The sequence below is a fragment of the Salmo trutta genome, chromosome 32 (assembly GCF_901001165.1).
Source record: "Salmo trutta chromosome 32, fSalTru1.1, whole genome shotgun sequence".
In the NCBI taxonomy this organism is placed as follows: Eukaryota; Metazoa; Chordata; class Actinopteri; order Salmoniformes; family Salmonidae; genus Salmo; species Salmo trutta.
In genome coordinates, this window is record NC_042988.1 from 7,564,066 (window position 1) to 7,579,729 (window position 15,664).

Below are 15,664 nucleotides of genomic sequence, written 5' to 3' on the forward strand. Positions count from 1 at the left end.
ATGGAGGCACTACCAGGAGACAGGCCAGTACATCAGGAGACGTGGAGGAGGCCGTAGGAGGGCAACAACCCAGCAGCAGGACCGCTACCTCCGCCTTTGTGCAAGGAGGAGCACTGCCAGAGTCCTGCAAAATGACCTCCAGCAGGCCACAAATGTGTATGTGTCTGCTCAAACGGTCAGAAACAGACTCCATGAGGGCCCGACGTCCACAGGTGGGGGTTGTGCTTACAGCCCAACACCGTGCAGGACGTTTGGCATTTGCCAGAGAACACCAAGATTGGCAAATTCGCCACTGGCGCCCTGTGCTCTTCACAGATGAAAGCAGGTTCACACTGAGCACGTGACAGACGTGACAGAGTCTGGAGACACCGTGGAGAACGTTCTGCTGCCTGCAACATCCTCCAGCATGACCGGTTTGGCGGTGGGTCAGTCATGGTGTGGGGTGGCATTTCTTTGGGGGGCCGCACAGCCCTCCATGTGCTCGCCAGAGGTAGCCTGACTGCCATTAGGTACCGAGATGAGATCCTCAGACCCCTTGTGAGACCATATGCTGGTGCGGTTGGCCCTGGGTTCCTCCTAATGCAAGACAATGCTAGACCTCATGTGGCTGGAGTGTGTCAGCAGTTCCTGCAAGAGGAAGGCATTGATGCTATGGACTGGCCCGCCCGTTCCCCAGACCTGAATCCAATTGAACACATCTGGGACATCATGTCTCGCTCCATCCACCAACGCCACGTTGCACCACAGACTGTCCAGGAGTTGGCGGATGCTTTAGTCCAGGTCTGGGAGGAGATCCCTCAGGAGACCATCCGCCACCTCATCAGGAGCATGCCCAGGCGTTGTAGGGAGGTCATACAGGCACGTGGAGGCCACACACACTACTGAGCCTCATTTTGACTTGTTTTAAGGACATTACATCAAGGTTGGATCAGCCTGTAGTGTGGTTTTCCACTTTAATTTTGAGTGTGACTCCAAATCCAGACCTCCATGGGTTGATAAATTGGATTTCCATTGATTATTTTTGTGTGATTTTGTTGTCAGCACATTCAACTATGTAAAGAAAAAAGTATTTAATAAGATTATTTCTTTCATTCAGATCTAGGATGTTGTTTAAGTGTTCCCTTTATTTTTTTGAGCAGTGTATATTGACTGGTCGTGGCTAAAGTAGAAAACTGTATTCATGTAATATACAATATATCCCTGTGTGTGTACAAAACATACACACTGCCTAACCCTCCATGTTGCTCCATCCTCACCAGGCCTGTCCCACCACAAGGTGCGTTCAGAGAAGCTACACAGGCAGCAGCTGGACAGCCTGCTGGGGTCCACCAAGCTGGAGGGCCGCCCCCACTACCGAGGGGAGCGGGGCCACGGGCCCTACGACAAGAGCCACGCACGCAAGAGGCCCCGAGAACACTCACTGGACCGGATGGACAGTAAGTTGCCTACAGTCTATTTTCCTCTTTCTCTCTTTATCTTTCCCTCTCCCTAAGCACCTGTCTCATAGCTTGAGCAGCTCAAATGACTTCTGAAGGGTAGACACCTCCACCGTTTTTCACTGTACATTTGACCCTTTCCATATTGCTTAAACTTTTATTCTTTTATTCCGTATCCATTTTATCCAGTGTCACTTACTGAATTTTTAAGGCTTGAGTACTTGAGAGATGGATTTATATCAATCTGGGAGGATTCCAGTGTATTTCATGACATTTTTCTCTACTCTCTTATTCTTCCCCCATACTCGCTCTCTCTTGACCTCTCCTCAGACACCCCTAAGCTGTACCTGGATGGGGGCAGTCTGTGTCAGTCTCTATCTGCTGGGCTCCACACCCCCACCCACAGCTCCCTGCTCCGACAGCTGTCAGCCTCCTCAGAGACCTGCTCCATGCCCTTCACCTCTTTCAACAGCAGCCTGAGGGACAACAGCACCCCGGTATGACACACACACAGCTGGCCTGTACAGCTGTGTGCGCATGCATGTACTATGTGATTGAAACAATAATGGTAAAGTCATTTGTAGAAGTATTTTAGCAGTTGGATTGACGGTGACTGACCCTACTCCCCTTCTACCCCGTACAGCATCAGCCCATCCGCAGGAGGAGGGGAGAGAGCTCCTTTGACATCAACAACATCGTCATCCCCATGTCTGTGGCTGCCACCACCCGCGTAGAGAAACTGCAGTACAAAGAGATCCTCACCCCCAGGTACGCAAGACACAAAATGGCCGCCATGTCTACCTCGGCATGGGGAAGTTGCCTAGAGTCAGGAAACTAAGCACAGATCCAGAGTCAGTTTGGGAATTTCCCCCATCTAATAGATTAATAACGGTTAGGATATGGGACTGTGATGCTGATCCCTAGATATGTCCAGAAGGGCAAATAGCAATTGTTAGGATATGATTTGGGAGACTGTAAGCTGATCCTAAATCTGGGCCTAAGAGAGACTGCCCAGAGCTACGCACATCAGCTGTACATTCACTCACTTGAACACGCATACTCACACACACACACAGGTGGTGAATTACTGATGTATTAATTATCTGGCTTCCATTTTGCAGTTGGAAGGAGGTTGACATTTGTGCTAAGCCAATCGCTGAGGAGGCTGACATTGAGGAGGTAAAAAAAAAAAGTTTTTCTTGGTATGACCTTTTCAGAATCTCAGTTGGTGTAGTTTACTGATGCAGACCAGGAGTATGATTTAGTTGTCCAAAGATGTCAAACATCTAGATAGAGCCGCCACCAACCTCCAAATAACTGCTTTGTTTTCACCGTATCGCTCTAATGTAATATATTTAATGGTAATAACCAAACCAACGTGTTACAGCACTAACTTGGATGGCTGATCTTTCTTTTCCTCTCTCCCTCCCTCCAGGTTGAGGACCTGACAGACACTGCATTCTCCCAGCTGCACCAGTCCTGCGAGGACCAGGAGCGTTCCCGCTGGAGCTGGACGGCCAGCGCCATCGCCAAGAGGAGAGGCAGCCGGTCAGTAACACACGCCAAAACACCCCCTACCCACAATATGAGTTGCAAGAAGACACCCCTGCAGCATGAGCTGCCCCAATTCAAGACCCCCCCCCCCCACAAACACACACACACACACACACGGTCTGCCCTAATCCACCCACTCCCCATAGTTTTTCCAAGAAGCAGGGTTTGTGGAGGTTTTTCTAATTTCTTTATTAATCCAGAAATCAGAGTCTTTTTGGTGTGATCTGTAGCAGAGATGAGGTTCTGAGCTGCATATTGATTGTGATTCTCTTATCTCAGAATCTTTACATTTTTTGCACTGTTTCTCCCTAAAATAGCCTGGTCCAGTATGTTATACTGCAGTGCAGCACAGGGAACATCTTGGCAAATAGCCTAGCGGTTAAGAGTGTTGGGCCAAGGTCGCTGGTTCTCAGATCCCACGAGCGGATTAGGTGAAACATCTGCCGACCGTGCCCTTGAGCAAGGCACTTAACCCTAATTGCTCCAGCGTCGCCATGATCGCTGGCCTTGACCCCACTCTCCGAGGGTGTCTCGGGGAGTTGGGATATTCAACAAAAAAAACGACTTTCCAATTCACACACTCATACAGGTTACCCCACTTGTACATGCAGTGAAACAGGAAAAATATAAGCAGCCCCTATTTGACCTTTTGGTCTTCTAGAATCTAGATGATAGGTTTCTCTACTTAAGGCTATTGTTCTCCTTTCTTTTCAATTGAAGTCTAGCTGAAGACTTCATTTTTGTTCTTCATGTCAAGTTAACTCCCCTCTTTCCCCCCCCCCCCTTCCAGTTCATATGTCAGTGGCCGGTCGGACGGTCACACCACTCCCCTGCTGGGCAGCAACAACCCCTCCTCCCCGGACACAGCCCACTTCCACGCCCTGCAGGACTACGGTAGCGCCGCCTCCCCCTGCTCCCCGGCCAGCCCCGACCTGCAGTCCTACCCTTACGCCCCAGGGTGTTACACAGCAGGAGGGTACTCCTACACCCCTATAGGATCCAGGGACTCCTACCGCCTGCTCTCCAACGAAGACACGCGCTGCTCCACACCTGACGGAACCTACGAAGAACTGGTAGGCTCCTCGTAGCACATACACTTTCGTACTATACACACACGTCAGGTGTTTAATTAGTGTGAATACTGTGGCAGATTGTAGAGGATATATGAGAAGGCACCAGCCCTTTGGGTATAAATATACACAGACCGATCATCTTTGATAAGTGAGTGATAGCCCTGTGTCCAGTCTCTGACGTGAGTTTCCTCTCTCCCTCTCCAGGTTCCCATCCCAGTACACCCATGGGACCGGAGGAGCTTCCCCCTGGAGAACGACCCGCCGCCGGAGCCCGAGGAGCAGCCAGGGAACGCCGAGGAGCGCCCCTACAGAACCATGCGCCACATCTCCGGCTGCAAGACGGGCTCGTCCAGATCGGAGTCTGACACCGGGGGTCCCCCCTCGCCGCTTCCCCCTGACGACAGCAGCAAGCAGAAAGCCCTCCCCACCACCACCACTCTCACCAGACCCTCCCACCGATGAACGAAGGCTCTCCCCGCATAAAGGACTCGTCACTTTTTTTTCTTTCACAAGACTCAAAACAAGAACTACATCAACAATGGAATAATGGACTCCTGTTGTTTGATATTCAAACATCAGTCAAATTCTTTCACAGTTTTTAGTGAACATAGACAGAGACCCCCATCAGAAATCAGTTTTGTTCTTTCTTTTCTTGGTCATCGAAATGAACAAATATATAAAAGTGAATGGGGAAAAAAGGAGAGAAATTAGACTGAAAGCTGAATTTGTGATGAGCAGGACGTAGAGTTGCTTCCTGTTTTTGGGTCAATGGGCTGAGGGCTAAGCAGCCACTCAGGCAGTGTGTGTACCTTTGTAGCTTTCTATTCCCCACCCCATGTCAGTGTAAAATGGAGTGAGTAAAACACAAAACGGCAATGCCTTGTTGTCATAGCTTATGTTGTCCCCTTGAATCAACCTAATAATATTAGTCCCTCCCCAGAGAATCGGAGTGAACCTGAAATGTTCCTTTATGCACTTGTTTCACAGAGCTGTAGTAGTAATCAGTTTGCCATTTTCTTTGATGTCTGCTTTTCTTTCATCTCGGTTTGTCTGCATTGGTATAGTTGTTTTCTACATATAGGTTTAATAATATATTTCCTTTCAACCCCGTCACATAGACTGATGGCACAAGTGGTTGTTGGGGCAGTGTATAAAATTAGCACAGCAAGTAACACCACCCTCAATATGAGATTACACATACACTAGTTTGAATAAATCATTCAATCAGCCAAGCCAAAGTGAAGCAAATAAATAATCATGTGGATATGTTAACTAATATAACGACATAAAAACACATCACCTCTCCTACATAGGAATGATCAAGTAGAAATGGAGTTGATTTCAGTGTCTTTGTTCAACTGTGTGCATATTGGATTTCTGTCTTCATTTTCGATGTGGTGTGCGTGCTGTTATTTCACGCTTTTCTGATTTGGTTTGGATAATGTGCAAGAAATCACTAAAAGCGTGCAGCCGGGTTCCAATTACAAAGAAGGCTCCTGTTTTTGAATGTAGTATTTTGGCTTCATCTTGGATCAAGGCCCTTCATTATTCGCTCCACTTTACATTTCTGTACCCTAGCTATTGACACGAGTTGCAGTAGTTCACATCCGATGCAATGTTTCCAGCTTGTAATGCATAATTGCCATGCAATTTCATGTCACTCGGTATAGTAAAAGAAAACATGAGACAAATATGTAAATGTTCCTAATTTGTCTCGGTCCTGTGTCCCTATCTGTTTTTGGAATTGCACAAGGCAGATGTCAATGTACCTGTTGGATTGTCAATGCAGTTCCACAATTGGATTAAAATCTCTCAAGCTCTGAGTTTTATTGGGGGTTCAAATGTCATGTTGGTTAAGTCAAATGATTTTCATGTAACAATGCAAAACAAAACTCTTAAGTTTGGGTTGTGTTCATTAGAGCAAACAAAATGTTCTGAAATGGTGGACAAGTCCAGGTAATCCCTGCCCGTTATATTCCTTTGGTACCTACTGAACACAGCCCAGATCTGCCATCAGCTGCCCTAGTTCCCAGCACCCCCTGCTTTGTCCCTCCCTGCAGATGAAGTGGAGTATTGTACAGAAAGCCTCTAAAAAAAGGCTTATGTTTGAGTCAGAAGGCTGTGGCCATCACCCACGTAGGGCTTTCAGTTGGAGTCAATTTGAGCCTGGCTGTTTCTACTTGGTCACTTTGTGCGTCTGATTCATGCTCTGCCCCAGCAGTCAAACCCACATGTTAGTTAGCTAAACGTAAGCCTGCCTCAACCAATGCCTTGCTCTTGTTCCAATTACCGCTAGTATGGAATCATGTCATGAGTTGTGTTTGAGTCTGACAAGAAAAAAAAATGTGCGGGGGAAGAAAATCATTCGCATCACTGTTCAGTTGAGCCTTTTTGTCTCCACCTTCCTTGATTCTGCTGTCTCATTTCGAGGAGGTAATGTGAGGCCTTCCCTGGTGAATAATTCTCCCACGGGAGTCGTGTCTGTCCAGACCGAACGAAAGACAAACCGGACTCTTATTTCTAGGGACCATCGATGCCTGTCCCTTTCTCCTCACAGAAGTCCCGCCTATCCACTACGGTTTTCTGTCTGCGAGTGGGGATCGGAGGACCCACCGGGCAGAAACTGTTTCGATGTACAATAGGGTTTGACTAGCGTTGAAAAGCCGATATTGTATTGTCTGGGCTATTTTCGTACTTAGAATTTCCAACGTGGTGAATGAGGGTGGGTGAGTGGTATATCCTTTAGCATGTAATAGTTTGTACAAAAAGAGTATATTTTGTAAATAATTTAAATGTTTGATGTTCAGGCTGTAGCTGTCCTGATTGTATAGGGAGAAGCCACGACAAGTACACTATATTGAACACTTTATGCAGAGGCAAAAAAAAAAAAAACGTTTATGGATTGATGAATCCGACGGGCAGGCAGCGTGTTATTCTCAAAATAAAAGTGAATTATATTGTATCAACTGTGTTCTTGTGTTCCGTATTAGCTTGTACGTTCTACATGTTTAAAGCCCTTGCATATTTCACAAACGAGGTCAGTGTGACAGGAAATACCCTGTCATTCTTTGAAACACAGTCTTCACAAATGTAATGGAAAGAAGAAACCTTTAACATTGCTGTTCCAATACTGACTTTATTTCCTAATCCACGTTTACAGCAACAAGTATCGGTGTAAACCAAATATTAATAAAATGCACATCACAATAAGGACAATCACGACTGTCAAAATAAAAACTCAGCAGAGAAAGGTGAAAAACTTGTATCATTGTTCCCTTTATGAGGCAAAAGGGAAAAGTTATTTACTACATTGAAAAGCCCCAAATTACCCTTTTCCTTCCCTTAAATTAATGACATTAAGTCCTAGGCCTAAACACCCTTTGCACCAACTTTCTTCCCCTCTTGTCGCAACAGATTTAATGACAGTACAATTACCAGTTTGCTTAAAATGTCAGTCATTAAAAGGTTTAATGAATAAAAGTTGAGGTTATGCTGTCCTTTCAGAATCGTAAACCACTCCCTCAGATTAATTTACTGTGTGTGGTTACCTGGGAAAAACTACAAGGGTGACATGACATTTCAATTTTCAGCTTCGAAATAATATACTAACTTGGAAAAAACAGCCTTACACTTTTGCGGAACATCATTCACCACACAAGGTGCATCGGGTTGTTTAATGTTACCTTTTCTAAAACGGTCTTACAGGATATGTGGACTAACGTGAATATCAGTCTTAGTATCCCTACCTATATGTACATATCTACCTCAATTTCATTGTACCCCTGCACGTCGACTCTACTGGTAACCCATGTATATAGCCAAGTTATCGTTAATCATTGTGTATTTATTCCTTATTTTTCTCTGTGTTGTTGGGAAGGGCTCACAAGTAAGCATTCCACTGTTAGTCTACACCTGTTTATGAAGCATGTGACATAACATTTGATTTGAGTATTTTTGGGGCTTTAGGTAGTTAATATGCTTACATGTCTTACCTTGAATAGATTTGTTCAATCGTAACAATTTAACCCCCTTTTTATAGATTTTCAGCACAGTACATAATGTTCATGTTGACCATGAGGAATGAGGAGGAAAGCCAGCCAGTTATCATTCACACACATGTAGTGGTGGTCGACTTGAGAACTTCAGTGTGTAAAAACTACCTTCAAAAACAAGAATGCATCGTGAGGAGGGTCGGGAGTATAAAAAAATAATAGCAGGGTGTCAGCAGGTGCATCTATAAGTATTCGTAAATAGCAGTTTAATATGTCTTACATCCACAGAATAGGGCTACTAGTAGGAAATAAACTGTGCAACATAAGGTTTGATCTACAGCGTAAAAAAAAGTGCTCTATCATTGCGAAGAAATATTTACTTTAGTTAAAATTCGCTACGTAAGTAGTGCGCTGTGGGTAGGTAGGGGGTGGTCATTTGATCATCTTTGACAGAAGGAGTGTGCAAGTGCACACTTCTGGAGTAGGGTAGAGATTTGGAGCACACCCTATATCAGGTTTTGAATTTCATGCAGGTAAAATGTGTGTTGTGGGTGTGCAGTGGCATTTCTATTGCCTGACCACTCAAACTGAATTCTTCCGCTGCTCAATCGTTCCTACATACTGCAGTCTTGAGACAGCCATCATTCAAGTCGTTTCTTGTTGACGTCAAAATAAGGGGTGTTGTACAAAACAAAGTAATCAGCGATTGGATCATCTCTAACCAATCAGAGTATCAAAGCCAATGACGACATTTCACAACGCCCCTATACCCACGTGTGTTCTGGCTCTGGACCAATCAGATGGTCTAGAATGGATTTCCGTTACTTGGTGAGGGTTGGTGATATACCACCAAAATATCAGCGCGTAGACTATACCATACACACAAAAACCCCTCTCAACTTCAAATTATCAATCTTATCCAATTGATTGACATATGCACAATGTAGCTCCATTACTCCATAATTAATTGATTACTTAATTGATTTCAATTGCTCAGCAATGGGATCCTCCTTGAAATGTTTTGAACAGGACATGCATGGGCTTTAACTCTAAGTTAAATATTCTTGTAATTGTCCTTCTCATGAAAATTGTTTATTTCATAATTTCACAATGTGTATTTTAATCATCTCAAAGGCAGAGTCAATTTGCTTACCTACACGCTATTCATTACAGCACAGCAACTGTTTACAACAACGTTCGAATTTCATTATACCGTAAATAAATCTTCGCGGATTTCTCAACTGGGGAATATCGGAGTGTTTTAAGCACGAAAGGGCAAGTCTATTTGGCACCTAGTATCATCTGAATGGTATAGTACAGTGTCACTTTAATTTAGCTGATCTTTTCTAGTTGAGAAAAGAGTTGAGTCTTTGGCTACTTCACATTTTAAGGCATAAATGAGCAAATTCAAACATCCACTGCATGGCAATAAGCAAAGTAATGTGCAATATTTTCATGCGAGCAGTTGCGTTCAAATTGAGCAGCCCAATTAATTGCACTGTAAATGGAAAGGAGGGTAAATGTCTTTATAAGGCCTGGCTGCGTTTTTAATGGGTATAGAATAATGTTGCTTTTCTTTCACGTGTATATGTTTTCATTACCTGTGTCTATCTAACTATCAAGACCATAAACAGCTGTTCATTAACGGACCCCTTTGCCCTGACGGATATCCCCGGTCGGCAAATCCTGCGAGCGACTTTTGAATTTCAAGGAGGAAGGGAGACTCAGTGAGGTGCTTCTTTTTCTCTTCGTTTCTCTTTTTTTATCACGTGGTTGGTTCCCTTGGTAACCTACAATGCTTTTTCAGGGGAGGGACGTGGTCGAATCACAGGCCTTGCTTGGCGAGGGAGGCGGAGACCTGGTCGGCTAGCATAGATAGCGGCGGCGTCTCTGTCATGTTCTGGCTGCCAGGGGACGACACGTTGCTGAGAAGACGGGCGGGTGAGCCGCCTGCGATGATCTCCACGGGGACAATCTCCGCTCCGTGGTCGGTGCGGGCTTTCGCCGTCTCACGGAAACTCAGTTTGTGGCTTTCAATCTGCAGGAGTGATTGATACATTTTGTGAATGGCGAGCAAGGGCACCAACAGTGATGAGCCAAATCTTCCATGTGTAATTATGCATCATTCATGGATTGTGTCTGTGTAAATCGTCGGGGCCAGGTTTCCCGTTAAACTTAGTCCTGGACTAAAATTAATTCTAAATGGAGAATTTCCATTAAACGTGTATTCTAGTCCAGGACTAGGCTTAATCTGGACATGGATGAGTGGAAGTCAAATCAGCACAAATCCAGTATTATACTTTCTATGTGATGACATCAGAATGTAGAATGGTGAACAGAGGTTGTGCATATCACAAAGGACCAGTGATGCTGCAGTTTGAAAGGCTCTTGACTTTGTGTTGATGCCCTCTTGTGGTTACATGTATACAATTTCCCTCTTGATAGTGTGTGGAGTCCTATGGACATGCTGTGTGGGTGGGTGTGTGTTTGGCTGCACATGTGCATGCATGTGTGGGTGCTTGCATGTTTTTTAAGGGGGGGGGGGTATAGGCCTTCATTTTCAAGGTTGAGTATCTCTGTTGTGGCTTGATCTGTCCAATTGACTGGACAAGTTTGGCGACTTTGGGGTTTTAGTCTGAAGTAAGACATTGTGTACTTACTGGAGACTTCTAGCTTTACCAGGACGCCCCCTCGATTGGGCTGTGTTCAGAACGGGGCGACTGAGGGGGATCAGTGGAGGGGCCAGTAGGGCTGGGGATAGGAGCTTCCCTATTTAGGGAGGCGTCTCCTTCTCCAGAAACCCCCTCGGCTTCCTTCCCCTTCTCTCTCTATGGATGGATACCACACCCAGTATGGACAGGACAACATGTGTTGGTGTTAAACAAAACAAATCAAACGTAACAAACAAATCAAACTAAATAAATCAAATGAAAAAAAAAATATATATATATATATATATATATATATATATATAAAATAAATGAATGAAAGAAAGTCTGTACAAAAAAAAAAAATAATACATGAAAGTTGTTTAAAAACTAAAAGAAAGAACAAAAATAAGCAAGAGATTGGTCTGCAGTGCCAGCTTGGAATCAGAGTGAAAATGAAAAGGTAGTCTGAGTAACTTTACCAGTCTTTAGCTAACATTCCACTCCTTGTCATAGCTAACATTCCACTCCTTGTCATTGCCAACGAGACTGACCTTTCAATAATCTCAACATTCAAATATGAGGTGGAGTTGCTCATTGGTTGTTGGAAATAACATTATTTTCCATGAGAACATGTGGATCCTCGAAAATATAATGAATAAAGTCCAAAACAAATATTTAGCTGTTAGCTAGGCAAGTTGTTGTATTTTGAGTCTTAAAATAATTTTGTGGTTGGAATTGCAATATTTAGTTTGAGAATTTAGACATGAGCTAGCAAATTTTGACAGACTAGTTTCTTCTGGACAAACAAAAATGGTTGCTCAGCAACCGGATACCAATGTGTTACAATAACGTCTATCTGCAGACTGCGGTTACTACATGCCACGCCCACTGCCATTGCAGCTGCTAGCGCTGTCTCTGGCACACACAGTAGGTGGATGCACCAGCGTTGGATGCCAACCGCTGAAAACCCCCACATAAGAAGGGGGCCGGTACACAGTGTCCTTCGACCCCGCCTGCCGAGTACTGTTTTCCTGCAGTTCTGTTAACGATATGGCGAGGGAAGTAGCTAGCTAACTAGAACACCGGTACAGTGTCATTCTCCCCCGCTTGCCGAGCACTGCTTTCCCGCAGTTCTGTTAACGTTACAGCATTACGGCTAGTGTAGCCAACCCAACTCTTGCATGGCACTACCGAGTAGTGATTACCGTCGCCGTAAAGTTAAAATAACTGCCAATGTTTTCTTTGAGGTTTAACGGGGGTTGGCATCCAATAAATGTTGGATTACCGCCACCCACTAGACTGAACTCCCTTATACTTAGCTTAATTATTTTTTCCTTTCTAACTTTAAAAAAAATTACAAATACCCTACCATCTAACACTACACTCACAAATAATAATAAATACCATACTCCACTATTTAAATCTATTTAGTTCTACTTCAGGCTGAAAGGATGGGACACCACCACTTAACACACCCTGTAACTCTTTGATGTCAAGTCTCGCACACCCAAATACCTCTCTGCAGCTGCCACCACCTCTATTTTCTGCGATTTACATTCCATCCCATAATCTAATCTTACTGAAACATATATCACTTGTTGGTTTATCCTTCTGTACTGATCTACTACTCACACCACTCCTCTCAGGATCCCTCCCCCTTGACCCATCTTCCTCTACTTTCTTCACTGCCTCAGCATATGACAACTTCTGCACTACTCTAATCCTGGAAACCTCAACCTGCCTCTCTCGCACGGGACGTTTCTGATCCCCCAGCCCCATGGGCACCCCTACAATTAACACATACCACTACTTTCCCCAATACTACACCTTCCTTTGTCTCATGCGTAACTGTACACTTCTCACACTTAGGACCTTCCTCCTACACACTGCTGCCACATGCCCATAAGCTTGACACCTGTAACAATGTAATGTAGTCGGCACAAAAGCTCGTACAGGACAACTTATATATCCTAACATCACTTTGTTGGGTAAAGACTCAACATCAAAACTCAAAAGAACAGACAATGGACTCTTCTGTTTCTCCACTCGCGCCATCCTGTCTGCGTCACACCAAACGACGAGCATCAAACACCGAGAATCTTCCCCTCCAGTTGATCAGCGTTCACATTTACTGCTACCCCAGTAATCACTCCTCAATGGTGCCCTTTTCTTGAGATCAGAACAATTCATGTCTCTTGTCCCCATTCATTTAACACGGAGCGCCTGTTCCCTCTGACCAGCAGAAACACATATAATTATCACAAGACCACTTATGGTTACCTTCACTGATTCCACAGCACCCAATGCTGTTTTCACCCACACTGAAACTACAAATGGATCAGCCAAAAGGCAAGAGTCCACTTTTTCCAAAAACTTCACTCCTACTGTCTTTGTCCTGACCCTCGGTGCAAGCCTCGGGCTACGAGAACTTCACCACACCTACCACCTCAGATACTTCGCCCTTCAGCTCACTCTGCCTACACTTTCTACTGTTCTTCTTTAACAAACCATCTCCTTTTTCCCCAGCTATTTTTAACCAACTCAAGCTCCCCCTCTTCCTTCCTCCCCCTCTCTCTTAGACCTCCTCTGCCTCTCTTTTTCCCTCCGTTCGTCCTCCATATTCCAAGTATACGTCTCCTTATTATAATACTGCACTTCTCCTGACGTACATGTTGTTCTTGCCCTCTTAAGGGACGCCATTTAACCGGCTGTCACAATCTCCGTACAATCAGCACAAACCCCTCGGGATGTAACTTTCAACAGTGCATCCCACTTGTAAAGCAGCTGCATCGTCTTGATGTTCTTCTTTATCAATAGCTACCACAACACTTTTCCATTTCAAACAAGTGCGTTCCTCTCAACTGCCGGTGTCCTAGCCTTAATGGCAGTGGGCGCGGCATGTAGTAAGTGGGGCGTTGTGGGCGCAGCATGTAGCGGGCGCGGCATGTAGGACGCGGTCTGCAGATAGACCCTACTCGCGTGTTCTGTGGAGACTAAAAAGTTCCAATATTTGCATAATAGTTGTGATTGGATGATAGCTCTAAGGGTGATCGAATCAGGATCAAATCCTCCGTTCTCCTCAAGCTCATTAATGATAGAATGATCATATTTTGAAGATGGCACATGACATGGAGTGGATTAGCTAAAGAGACTGGTACACCGGCTAAATGAGAGGTGCTGCCACCCAAACATGCTGGGCAAAGAGAAGAGGAAGGAGAGCAGGAGAATGGGTCGCCAGAGTTGCCATTGCAAGGGAAAATATGATCTCTTGATATAGGCTTAACAATTAAAATATCGAGCATCGGATTTGGTTCTGGGTGCCGAGATTAGGGAAAATACTGCCTCAGTTTCTTACTGTATTGAGTTTAAAATTGGCCTTCATGTACTATGTGTGGTAGAGTTATTTTTAACAGCGATCAGTTACCTTGAGGGAAGTTTGTATTTGCAATAAAATGGATTTATGATCTATTGTTAGGCTTTATATGAAATATTGATATAAAAAAAGTGTTTGTAAAAAAACTTTTTGTAAGTTCATGACATATTCAGGCGTATGCCTATTGGCCAATGCAGAGAGAGGCCTACTTAGTAATCAATGGGACCCTGTGTTAATCGCTCTTTTGCGTGACATTTTAGAAATGTTTATAAGCAAGTTTCACGGCACGCTCAGTTTGCTAAGGAAGAGTTTGCCAAGCAAGAAGAGTGATCATTTAGTTTAGATTTCAGAGATTTGAAGCCAGAGAGAATATTAGCAATGAATTGTGTGCAGAGTGTTGACTCCAGAATTCGGGCAGAATAATTCAGTATTTCAGAATAGAAATGAGTAATTGATTGTAATAGGTTTGTACAGTTGTTTTTTTGAAAGACGTGCGTGTCAATTCGGACATTAGTGACAGTGACTCTGTTTACCTTCCGCCCGCCACCTCCAGCCACATGACCAACGTTGTCCATGGACCCAATCTTAGACTGAACCTTGAAGTCCATCTTCTCAGATTTGATCTCCACATTGCCTCCACCTGATGAAAACAAGCGGCATTCTTTAGCACTGCAAAGGTTATTCAACACATTTTCCTACTTCACATTCGTCAGGGAGCATAAAACTATTTGTTGATATGGCTGAGTATAGACCACCAATAGCCTCAGGGTATCTCTTGTTGCATGTTGTTTCATTTCAGTCACCGTAAGGTTTTATTCTGTACGTAAGTTACCTGGTTTGTGGTGAATGTTGGCCTTCGATCCACACTTTGACTGTACGTTGCTGAGGTCAATCTTTTTGTGAGTAATTTGAACCTGGATATGGCAAATGGGGAGAAACAACAAAGGCGATCACCAGACTATAGATAGAATCAGACCAGAGGAGTGGTCATTGTTGGGCGATGCGAGGAGGCAGAATACAGAGAGACAATCTAGAATGAGTCAGCATCAGTCACATGCAAGGACAAGGACACCACCACGAATGGCTTCCTGAATAGACTCGCTTCTAGCATTGTCCTTAATAGATATTGGTTGTAAAAAGGGAAAGAGGGGTTATTCTATTGCACCCACACATGAGAATTTCCTTCAAAATGAAAAGATAGCTAGAATATTTCAGGGAATTCAGTCATCGTTATCAAAAATCAGGCCATAATGATGAAATTTGAATCTAAATGAAACAACTAGGTCTCAAATTTGGATGCAAAGACGTTTCATTACATCTCTAGAAACTATGACGATACAATGTTGTTTTCTAACCCAGTTTAACCCGCGCCATGTATGCAAGGATACACATTTGATTAGATGATTGGATTACCAGCCTTTCACCTTTTCGTAATTTTTTTTTACAGGAATATTCTCTACTACACATTCCCCCACGTCTGTTTTCCTGAGAAGCGAGACAAGATACCTGATGGTCAGGAGGATAAAAGTAATCACAAAATGACTGACATTCATGAAAACAACACTTTTATAATCTATATATCTGA

At 44.1% G+C, this 15,664-nt stretch overlaps 2 protein-coding genes across 12 annotated transcripts in view; one reads left to right on the forward strand and one right to left on the reverse strand.

The window, feature by feature from the left end:
* Positions 1–7,025, forward strand: part of LOC115170941 (KAT8 regulatory NSL complex subunit 1) — a 78,867-nt gene extending 71,842 nt beyond the window's left edge. For 3 of the 4 annotated variants that reach the window (XM_029727343.1, XM_029727342.1, XM_029727345.1), the window contains 7 exons: positions 1,260–1,436; positions 1,755–1,933; positions 2,080–2,204; positions 2,558–2,615; positions 2,872–2,984; positions 3,781–4,063; positions 4,268–7,025. In XM_029727343.1, coding sequence (XP_029583203.1) covers positions 1,260–1,436; positions 1,755–1,933; positions 2,080–2,204; positions 2,558–2,615; positions 2,872–2,984; positions 3,781–4,063; positions 4,268–4,525 — 1,193 coding nt within the window. In that variant the 3' untranslated portion in view covers positions 4,526–7,025. The remainder of the gene's footprint in view (positions 1–1,259; positions 1,437–1,754; positions 1,934–2,079; positions 2,205–2,557; positions 2,616–2,871; positions 2,985–3,780; positions 4,064–4,267) is intronic. The other variant, XM_029727344.1, reaches the window with a different exon arrangement.
* Positions 7,026–7,179: 154 nt separating this feature from the next.
* Positions 7,180–15,664, reverse strand: part of LOC115170943 (microtubule-associated protein tau) — a 39,727-nt gene continuing 31,242 nt past the window's right edge. For 7 of the 8 annotated variants that reach the window (XM_029727353.1, XM_029727354.1, XM_029727352.1 and 4 more), the window contains 3 exons: positions 14,912–14,993; positions 14,613–14,719; positions 7,180–10,093 (listed from right to left, as the gene is read on the reverse strand). In XM_029727353.1, coding sequence (XP_029583213.1) covers positions 9,881–10,093; positions 14,613–14,719; positions 14,912–14,993 — 402 coding nt within the window. In that variant the 3' untranslated portion in view covers positions 7,180–9,880. Of the gene's footprint in view, positions 10,094–10,715; positions 10,884–14,612; positions 14,720–14,911; positions 14,994–15,664 lie in introns of all 8 variants that reach the window. The other variant, XM_029727350.1, reaches the window with a different exon arrangement.